The following is a 10,831-nucleotide window of genomic DNA, read 5'->3' as shown; positions in this document are numbered from 1 at the left end:
GCACACTGATACCGTGACACCAACACTGACACCTTTGTCAGACGGGTACAGCACACTGATACTGTGACACCTACACCGACATCTTTATCAAACAGGTACAGCACACTGATACTGTGACACCTACACCGACATCTTTTGTCAAACAGGTACAGCACACTGATACTGTGACACGAGCACTGACACCTTTGTCAAACAGGTATAGCACACTGATACTGTGACACCAACACTGACATCTTTTGTCAAACAGGTACAGCACACTGATACTGTGACACCAACACTGACACCTTTGTCAAACAGGTATAGCACACTGATACTGTGACACCAACACTGACACCTTTGTCAAACAGGTATATCACACTGATACTGTGACACAAACACTGACATCTTTGTCAAACAGGTATATCACACTGATACTGTGACACCAGCACTGACACCTTTGTCAAACAGGTATAGCACACTGATACTGTGACACCAACACTGACACCTTTGTCAGACAGGTACAGCACACTGATACTGTGACACCAACACTGACACCTTTGTCAAACAGGTACAGCACACTGATACTGTGACACAAACACTGACATCTTTGTCAAACAGGTACAGCACACTGATACTGTGACACCAACACTGACATCTTTTGTCAAACAGGTACAGCACACTGATACTGTGACACAAACACTGACACCTTTGTCAAACAGGTATAGCACACTGATACCGTGACACCAACACCGACATCTTTTGTCAAACAGGTATATCACACTGATACTGTGACACCAACACTGACACCTTTGTCAAACAGGTACAGCACACTGATACTGTGACACAAACACTGACACCTTTGTCAAACAGGTATAGCACACTGATACTGTGACACCAACACTGACACCTTTGTCAAACAGGTACAGCACACTGATACTGTGACACCAACTCCGGCATCTTTTGTCAAACAGGTACAGCACACTGATACTGTGACACCAACACTGACACCTTTGTCAAACAGGTATAGCACACTGATACTGTGACACCAACACTGACACCTTTGTCAGACAGGTACAGCACACTGATACTGTGACACCAACACTGACACCTTTGTCAAACAGGTACAGCACACTGATACTGTGACACAAACACTGACATCTTTGTCAAACAGGTACAGCACACTGATACTGTGACACCAACACTGACATCTTTTGTCAAACAGGTACAGCACACTGATACTGTGACACCAACACTGACACCTTTGTCAAACAGGTACAGCACACTGATACCGTGACACCAACACCGACATCTTTTGTCAAACAGGTATATCACACTGATACTGTGACACCAACACTGACACCTTTGTCAAACAGGTACAGCACACTGATACTGTGACACAAACACTGACACCTTTGTCAAACAGGTATATCACACTGATACTGTGACACCAACACTGACACCTTTGTCAAACAGGTACAGCACACTGATACTGTGACACCAACACTGACATCTTTGTCAAACAGGTACAGCACACTGATACTGTGACACCAACACTGACACCTTTGTCAAACAGGTATAGCACACTGATACTGTGACACCAACACTGACACCTTTGTCAAACAGGTACAGCACACTGATACTGTGACACCAACACTGACACCTTTGTCAAACAGGTATAGCACACTGATACTGTGACACCAACACTGACACCTTTGTCAAACAGGTATAGCACACTCATACTGTGACACCAACACTGACATCTTCATCAGTTGGGCCCATGGCCATAATCATTAACAGAGTTTAGACGCAACCACACATTGTGTGTAAAAGTGACAAATCAATCAGATGACATGAGATTGCGTGTTTTCCGGTACTCTTTTTTCTTCTGAACACTGTAATTGATTTATTTGTATTTGTATTTCTTTTTATCACATCAGATTTCTCTGTGTGAAATTCGGGCTGCTCTCCCCAGGGAGAGCGCGTCGCTACACTACAGCGCCACCCTTTTTTTTTTTTTTCTTTTTTTCCTGCGTGTAGTTTTATTTGTTTTTCCTATCGAAGTGGATTTTTCTACAGAATTTTGCCAGGAACAACCCTTTTGTTGCCGTGGGTTCTTTTACGTGCGCTAAATGCATGCTGCACACGGGACCTCGGTTTATCGTCTCATCCGAATGACTAGCGTCCAGACCACCACTCAAGGTCTAGTGGAGGGGGAGAAAATATCGGCGGCTGAACCGTGATTCGAACCAGCGCACTCAGATTCTCTCGCGGCCAAGGCGGACGCGTTACCTCTAGGCCATCACTCCACTCAAGAGAGAGAGAGTGAGTGCAGACTGCCTCAATCATTTTGCTCTAATGGATGCATAATTTCACAATAATTTGAAAATTGTACATAGCATTCCTTGTATTTCACATTCAATGTTATATGACATTTTAACACTGATAAACCATTTAATACGCTTAGATGGTATGAGGATCCTGGGTTCGAATTCCGGCTCCGGCACCTGGTGGGTTTAGGGTGGACAATTTTGCCGAATCAACAGATGTGCAGACCTGCCAGTCCCCCAACGCCCTTTGTCAGTGTGTAACTGAAAGCATGCATAAGATCAAACGCGCTTGTCAAAGATCCCCGTAATCCCAAACAGCGTTCGGTGGGTCATGGAAACAAGAACATACCCAGCATGTACAGCACCGAGAACGGAATGTGGCCGCTACATGGCGGGACCAAGATGGTCTTCTTCTTCTTCTTCTTCTTCTTCTTCTGCGTTCGTGGGCTTCAACTCCCACGTTCACTCGTATATTACACGAGTGGGCTTTTTACGTGTATGACCTTTTTTACCCCGCCATGTAGGCAGCCATACTCCGCTTTCGGGGGTGTGCATGCTGGGTATGTTCTTGTTTCCATAACGTTCGGTGGGTTATGGAAACAAGAATATACCCAGCATGCACACCCCCGAAAACGGAGTATGGCTGCCTACATGGCGGGGTAAATAAATAAAAACGGTCATACACGTAAAATGTTACATGTCTGTCTGAGTGTGTATGCGTGTGCGTCTGAAATCTGATTGAACGACACAGGAAACGAATGATGAACGCCCAGTGGCAGCCGTCAGTCGGCTCTACCCAGGTAGGCAGCCTGTGGTGCAAATGTCCCCGTGTATGTAAAGCGCTTAGAGCTTGGTCTCTGACCGAGGATAGGCGCTATATAAGTATCCACATCAATCAATCAATCAGTGAGGACATAGCTCCTTTTAGTGGCACCTTTCACAGTGTCCGCCCTGTGGCGAAAGATTGACAATATCTCACCTTCGTCCTTTTCTCTGTTTTACTCTTCTTCATTCATATCACTTTATTCATTTCGTCCAGGGAAAATGATTTAGATTTCGTGATTGTATTTGGTTCTAAAGGAGTGCGCGTCATAATTTGCATATGAAAGCAAAGCATGTAAAATGAGAGATCGATGGGGGTGTTAAACATGCACGAAAATTCATAAATTCATAAATACCTTCTCTTACTAAAGAAGCACTGTGCGTCATGATTAAATGTATGTGAATGCGAAGTGTGCAAAAATGAGAGGCAGACAGAAGGAATGTAAAACATAGCAAATTTATAAATTCATGAATTATTTCTGTGTGTGTTATTATTATTATTATTATTTTTTTTTTATTTTTTATGTTTTGAAAGAGTGCGGAAAAAAGATTATTTTGTTGTATGTATTTTGTTGTTTGTTTTTGTTTTTTAAATTTTTAAAAAACTTTATTTATTTTATTTTATTATATTCTTACTGTTATTTATTTATATTTATTTATATATATATATATATTTTTTTTTTTTCTCAAGGCCTGACTAAGCGCGTTGGGTTACGCTGCTAGTCAGGCATCTGCTTGGCAGATGTGGTGTAGCGTATATGGATTTGACCGAACGCAGTGACGCCTCCTTGAGCTACTGATACTGATACTGTTGTCTGCCCTTGGTCTGTGCAGTGGATTGCCCCGAGGAGGACCACAAGGCGTGTGGAAATTTCCCGGACACCTACTGCCTTGGCCTCTTCCTCATGAGACACATGTGCCCTTACAAATGCGCCCTGTGTGCACCGAAAGGTATTTACCTCTACTCAGTGCAACTACTTCTACCACTGCTGCTACTACTGCTGTTGCTGCTGCTGCTATTACTACTATGAATCTATATTCCGCCCACTCTGGTAAATAGGAATGCGGGCGCTTTTACAAAAAAAAGGTAAATAGACCTACTCACACACGCACGTATACACTGACAAACACACACCCCCTCCACACACACGCAAGCTCACACGCACGCACGCATTCACGCACACACACACACACACACACACACACACACACACACACACCAGATCGTAAGCTCGTAGACTTCCCAGAAACAAGCTGTGACACCAAGTTGTGTGATCAGGAGCAGAAGAAAAATGTCTGTTACAAACACCTCTTCCATTCCGAACACCATGTGCTGGAACGTCTTTCACCGGTGTACCAGCCACAAACAACCCCCCACCCTCCCTGTCGAAATTTACCCCGGGGTCATTTTGCGGCTGGTGTAAATCGACCCAACTGGCTGAAAAAAAGAAGATCGATCCTTTTCATAGGGTTTGGTCAAACTACAGAAAAAGAAAGGGATGTGGGGCGGATGGGGTAGGGTGTCATTCAGGCCTAGCTTATAGCGAAGTCTTCCCTTCTGTTCTCCAAGTCACGTTGATAGCATGTTTTGGTTGTAACAGGTCCATATCACCCTCGGGGGTCATTTCAAACTAGCATAGAATGACCCCCATATCTGGATGGTGTGTGTGTGTGTGTGTGGGGGGGGGATCCAACTTGGCGGGGGAGGAGGGGGGGGGGCGGTGGGGGTGGCAGGCAGTGTTATTTCTGACTTGTTGGTTCCTCCTCCTCTCCCCCCCCCCGCCGGACCCCCCCCCCTCGCCGGACCCCCCCCCCCCCCCCCCCCCGTCCCCCGCGTCCCTGCCCGGGAGGGGGTGATGGGCGGGCGGAGGCGGAGTGGGAGGGATGGGGGTCGGGGAGAGGGAGGGGAGGGGGTTATGTGCGCGCGCTCGCGCTTGTTTGCGCCGTATATATTGGGTGTGGTAGTTACACGTGTGAGTGTGTGAACGTGCGCAAGTGCATAAATGTGTTCGCGCGTGCGTGTGTGTATGCGTGAATGCTTGCGTGCGTATGTTATATACATATATATAATCTATCTATCTGTATCTATAACTACAGATATATACATACATACATCTCTCTCTCTCTCTCTCTCTCTCTCTCTATATATATATATATATATATAGAGAGAGAGAGAGAGAGAGATCTGTCTGTGTCTAAGGCACACATTTAACATACTGTGTCTGTGTTAGTGGGAGAGGGAGGACAGATTAACCAGGCCACGCCTTCCTATGCCCCACTGAGCACCAGACACAAAAAGCAAATGAACTCACTGTAGCCCCCCCCCCCCCTGATGACCCCTGATGAAAGGCCATGGGGTCTTTAACCTGTGTCGGTGTGTTTCAGACTGTGGCCCGGACAAGTGGTTCTGCAACGAGAACTACATCAAACCTCACCTGTGCAGCGCCGTGGGTAACTACTGCCCTTCGTTCTGCGGACTGTGCTGACTGACCCTCTGTGTGACCGGACGCCTTTTCATCAGGACCTCAGCAGGACCAGGCCCAATACAATACCACTACATTTATTCATTGATGTATATGTCGAATATCAGTCATAAACCAAAAAAAAAAAGACACCCCCCCAAAAAAAAACAAAAAAAAAAACCCCAAAAAAACCTCCCCCCCCCTCACCCCCCCCCCCCCCCCCAAAAAAAAAAAAAAAATCTAGAGTTTAACATTATTGTTATTACAAACTCTCTTCTGTGACTTACGATGCTGAACTAGATATTTTTAAACTGACTAAACAGCTTTCATAATCTTCAGTGTCGGTACGTTTTGGACTAATTAATCACTATTATCACGCTCTAACGGCTTATTTCACGGGACAGTGACAAGAAACTCTAGGGAGAGCTGGACAGTACAAGGTCTTCAGAGAAGAAGCCCCCCTCAGTCAAGTGTTTCGGCCCTTAACTCCTTACACTCTAAGGGGTCCGGGCCGCACCCAGGTCATGACTCCTGGATGCCCTTGTATTGCCGCCTTTTCTTTTTTCTGTTTTCCTGGTTCTCAGCAGGTTTGAACCTGCGCCTCCAGGGTGGTCGCCACTTCAGAACTGAGTCACCTTTTCTGGCAGACGTTTTAACCACTGAGTCATCGTACGCCTAGTTTGAGTTGGGAAATTTAATCCTTATGAAGTTTACTTTCATTCCTCCTCGACCAGATCCAGCTGGAACTCTTTTCTGCTGCTTCTGCCATTGCCTTGAGAGCCCATGTCCTCTGTCTGCCAGAAATCGACAGCTGTTTCATGAGGCTGTGGGCAGATTCACCCACAACTTCTCTCGCCGTAAAGCATGCTGAGGACGGGGCGTGGGAGTGACGGTTCACAGTCGGGCGTTGGCACACACACACACACACACACACACACACACACACACACACACACACACACACACACAGAGACAGACAACACAACACACGCACACACACAACACACACACACACACACACACACACACACACACACACACACACACACACACACACACAGACAATACAACACACGCACACACACAACACAACACACACACACACACACACACACACACACAGACAATACAACACACGCACACACACAACACAACACACACACACACACACACACACACATACACACACACACACACACACAGACAATACAACACACGCACACACACAACACAACACAACACAACACACACACACACACACACACATACACACACACACACACACACACACACAGACAATACAACACACGCACACACACAACACAACACACACACACACACACATACACACACACACAGACACACACACAGACACACACACAGACACACACGCACACACACACACACACACACACACAGACAACACAACACACGCACACACACAACACACACACACACACACACACACACACACACACCATTCCAGGCTAGTCTGCACAGACACCAGGGTTGACCAGAGCTGGCTAGATTTGACCCCCCCGAGGTAGAAACCAAAGGGGGTACGATCCGAATAAAATGCTACACCGGCAACGACAGAGATGAGTTGTGGGCAGTCATACACAACATTTGCACACATTCACATGTTATGGGAGACTAACCATGAGAGGATGCTGAGCCATGTCGACAAGGCGATCGAGACCTATGTTTTTGTTGTTTTGTTTTGGTGTGTGTGTGTGTGTGTGTGTGTGTGTGTGTGTGTTCATTTTTCTGTGCCCAGTTAGATACGCTGAAACATTACTTCATTCACATCAAGTAAATTGATTGAAAACAACAATGCCTTTGTTTCAGGGTACATTTTACCAGCTGGTCTGTTCTCTCTGTCTCGGTCTCTCTCCTGTGTGTGTGTTTGTGTGTGTGTGTGTGTGTGTGTGTGTGTGTGCGAGCGCGTGCGTGTGTGTGTGTGCGAGCGCGTGCGTGCGTGCGTGCGTAAAAGAATGGCATTGAGTGACAAAAACGTATTCAGCATCTCCAGGAATTATAGGAATATATATCTAGAAAAAAAAACCCTGAGAAAATCAGTAAAAATAGATATTTTGACACAGTCTCTCATTCTAAACAAAAGAAAGGAATCACTGACTGGTCCAGAAAAGACCGAGACATGAAGACAACAGCTTATCAAAAAACAGCAACAAAAAGAACAGCAACAACAACAACAAAAAGAAAAGAAAAAAGCGAAAAAAAGAAGAAAACAACAACAAAACAACAACAAAGACCAAGCTTTAAGCTTGTTGATGCTCTTTTGTCATTCATTGCATTGTAATCATGTGTATTGTTGAATGATTAAAGATTATTTAAACCAACAAAGACCCAGAGAAAATGAAGACAAAACTTACGCATACACAGATAAAGTATGTAGTAACCCCAAGCGAGTGGTCCATGCCAGGGACCCAATCACCAATCGTCAAACTTCACCAAAAAAAAGAAGACACCACCAACTGCCATAACTACCGTTCCACCAGTTTTAATAGCCATGCCAGCAAAAGAAAGGTCGAATTCGACGGGCGCAATAGCCGAGTGGTTAAAGCGTTGGACTGTCAATCTGAGGGTCCCGGGTTCGAATCACGGTGACGGCGCCTGGTGGGTTAAAGGGTGGAGATTTTTACGATCTCCCAGGTCAACATATGTGCAGACCTGCCAGTGCCTGAACCCCCTTCGTGTGTATACGCAAGCAGAAGATCAAATACGCACGTTAAAGATCCTGTAATCCATGTCAGCGTTCGGTGGGTTATGGAAACAAGAACATACCCAGCATGCACACCCCCGAAAACGGAGTATGGCTGCCTACATGGCGGGGTAAAAACGGTCATACACGTAAAAGCCCACTCGTGTGCATACGAGTGAACGCAGAAGCAGAAGAAGAAGAGGTCGAATACATTCCACACAGATTACAACCGCAAGCAGATAACATTCCTGCTGAAGAACAGGCAGGTTTCCACAAAGGGAGAATTGCCACCAGACAAATATCTAACATGCGTACCCTTTGCCAGGCAGTTCTAATGCGACTTCCTAGACTTCAAGAAGGTGTTTGACAGAGTCTTGTAAGACGCAATTTGGGTCACAAAGAAGAAATTTAATTTCGGGCAAAGCTAATCATAGGACTAGAATGGATGGGAAAAACCCTTTGCAGACACTCCGGCTTTTAGGAGGAAGGTGGCAGAATGGTTAAGACGTGAGGGTCTGGGTTCGAATCCCGCTCTCGCCTTTTCTCCCAAGTTTGACAGGAAAATCAAACTGAGCGTCAAGTCATTGGGATAGGACGATGAACCGAGGTCCCATGTGCAGCACGCACATGCTGCACCCACCGTAAAAGAACCCACGGCAACGAGAATGTTATCAACTGTTATCCTCTAGCAACATTATGCAGACCAAGTCCATTCTCTCTCTCTCTCTCTCTCTCTCTCTCTCTCTGTGTGTGTGTGTGTGTGTGTGTGTGTGCGTGCGTGCGTGTGTGTGTGTGTGTGTGTGTGTGTGTGTGTGTGTGTGTGTGCGCGCGTGCGTGTGCACTCACTGCGTTGCGTTACGCTGCTGGTCAGGAATCTACCTGACAGATGTGGTGTATCGTATATGGATTTGTCCGAACGCAGTGACGCCTCCTTGAGAAACTGAAACTGAAACTGATCAGGCTCTAAGACACAAGTGACCAGATCCTGTGAACAGTTCTTCAGAACGGCGCTCTGTTGACTCTCCACAGAGTTAAAGGAGAGGATGGAGAAGGGCATGTCATAATACGCGTCATAGTCGAACTCCATGTCATAATACGCGTCATAGTCGAACTGCATGTCATAATACGCGTCATAGTCGAACTGCATGTCATAATACGCGTCATAGTCGAACTCCATGTCATAATACGCGTCATAGTCGAACTCCATGTCATAATACGCGTCATAGTCGAACTCCAGCCACACTCCAAGAACTTTAACCCTTTCACCGCCAGTCAATTTAGAGTACAAAATTCCCTTGTGGTATAAACACAGAAAAGACGGTGGCTAAGAATAACTGGGGATTCTCTGTGCAATGTATGGACGCTAGTCATTCGGATGAGACGATAAGCCGAGATCCCGTGTGCAGCATGTACTTAGCGCACGTAAAAGAACCCACGCCAACAAAAAGGGTTGTTCCTGGCAAAATTCTGTAGAAAAATCCACTTCGATAGGAAAAACAAATAAAACTTCACGCAGGAAAAAAATACAAAAAAAAATGGATGGCGCTGTAGTGTAGCAACGCGCTCTCCCTGGGGAGAGCAGCCCGAATTTCACACAGAAAAATCTGTTGTGACAAAAAGAAAAATACAAATACAGTAACACCATGCGATACCAAAACGGAAAAGTAGAGAAAAACAACAACAACAACAACAACAACAAACAGCAACAATACTACAGGCCAACGCTACGCAATAGAAACATGCAAACCAGTAGAAGATGAGTTCAAAGGGAGAGGCCGGGAGAATTTCTGTTCCGTAAATGAGTATACATAAATTTAAAGACCAAACAACAGACTCAAAGGCCCGTCAAGTTCATTTTCTGTCCAGACGTACATCCAAACCTACCTAACCAGTCAACCGGGCTCCTTCTAGACTGTCATGGGAATTTGTGCTCAGTCACAATTGACACCACTCAAGAAAGAAGAAGGCATTATTAGATTGCTGACAATTTGTCAGTCAAGAGAGAGAGACAGAGACAGAGAGGGAGAGAGAGAGACAGACAGACAGACACATAGACAGAGAGAGAGAGAGAGAGAGAGAGAGAGAGAGAGAGAGAGAGAGAGAGAATTAAACGACACAAGAGAAAAGCATTACCACTCGGCATCACTCCCCTGTTGAAACTGCCAGACGTTTTATAGACCAAAATACCTACCTCTCCGTGGACTGAACACATTTGAGTGTCCAGACCAAGTTGACAGACCAAAGAGAGTTTTCACACTTTTGCCGTGAGAACATTTGCCGTCGGCAAAGTACTGACCCGATCTCTGTCTGTCTCTCCTTCTGTCTCTCGTCTCTTTATATCTACATGTATGTATGTATGTATGTATGTATGTACATATGTACGTATGTATGTATGTGTCTGCTCGCACGAGTGCGCACACGTGTGTGTGTGTGTGTGTGTGTGTGTGTGTGTGTGTGTGTGTGTGAGTATGCGTGCGTGCGTGCGTGTGTGCGTGTGTACGTGCATATGCATGCGTTTG

At 45.7% G+C, this 10,831-nt stretch overlaps 1 protein-coding gene across 1 annotated transcript in view; it reads left to right on the top strand.

The window, feature by feature from the left end:
• The window catches only part of LOC143294728 (uncharacterized), a 19,986-nt gene extending 14,372 nt beyond the window's left edge, over window positions 1-5,614 (top strand). The window contains exons 11-12 of the mRNA XM_076606179.1: window positions 3,963-4,079; window positions 5,514-5,614. Of these exons, the coding sequence (XP_076462294.1) occupies window positions 3,963-4,079; window positions 5,514-5,614 (218 nt within the window). The remainder of the gene's footprint in view (window positions 1-3,962; window positions 4,080-5,513) is intronic.
• Window positions 5,615-10,831: the final 5,217 nt, after the last annotated feature.

This window comes from Babylonia areolata, chromosome 1 (assembly GCF_041734735.1).
Source record: "Babylonia areolata isolate BAREFJ2019XMU chromosome 1, ASM4173473v1, whole genome shotgun sequence".
NCBI lineage: Eukaryota > Metazoa > Mollusca > Gastropoda > Neogastropoda > Buccinidae > Babylonia > Babylonia areolata.
This window is presented reverse-complemented; position numbering and strand designations above follow the sequence as displayed.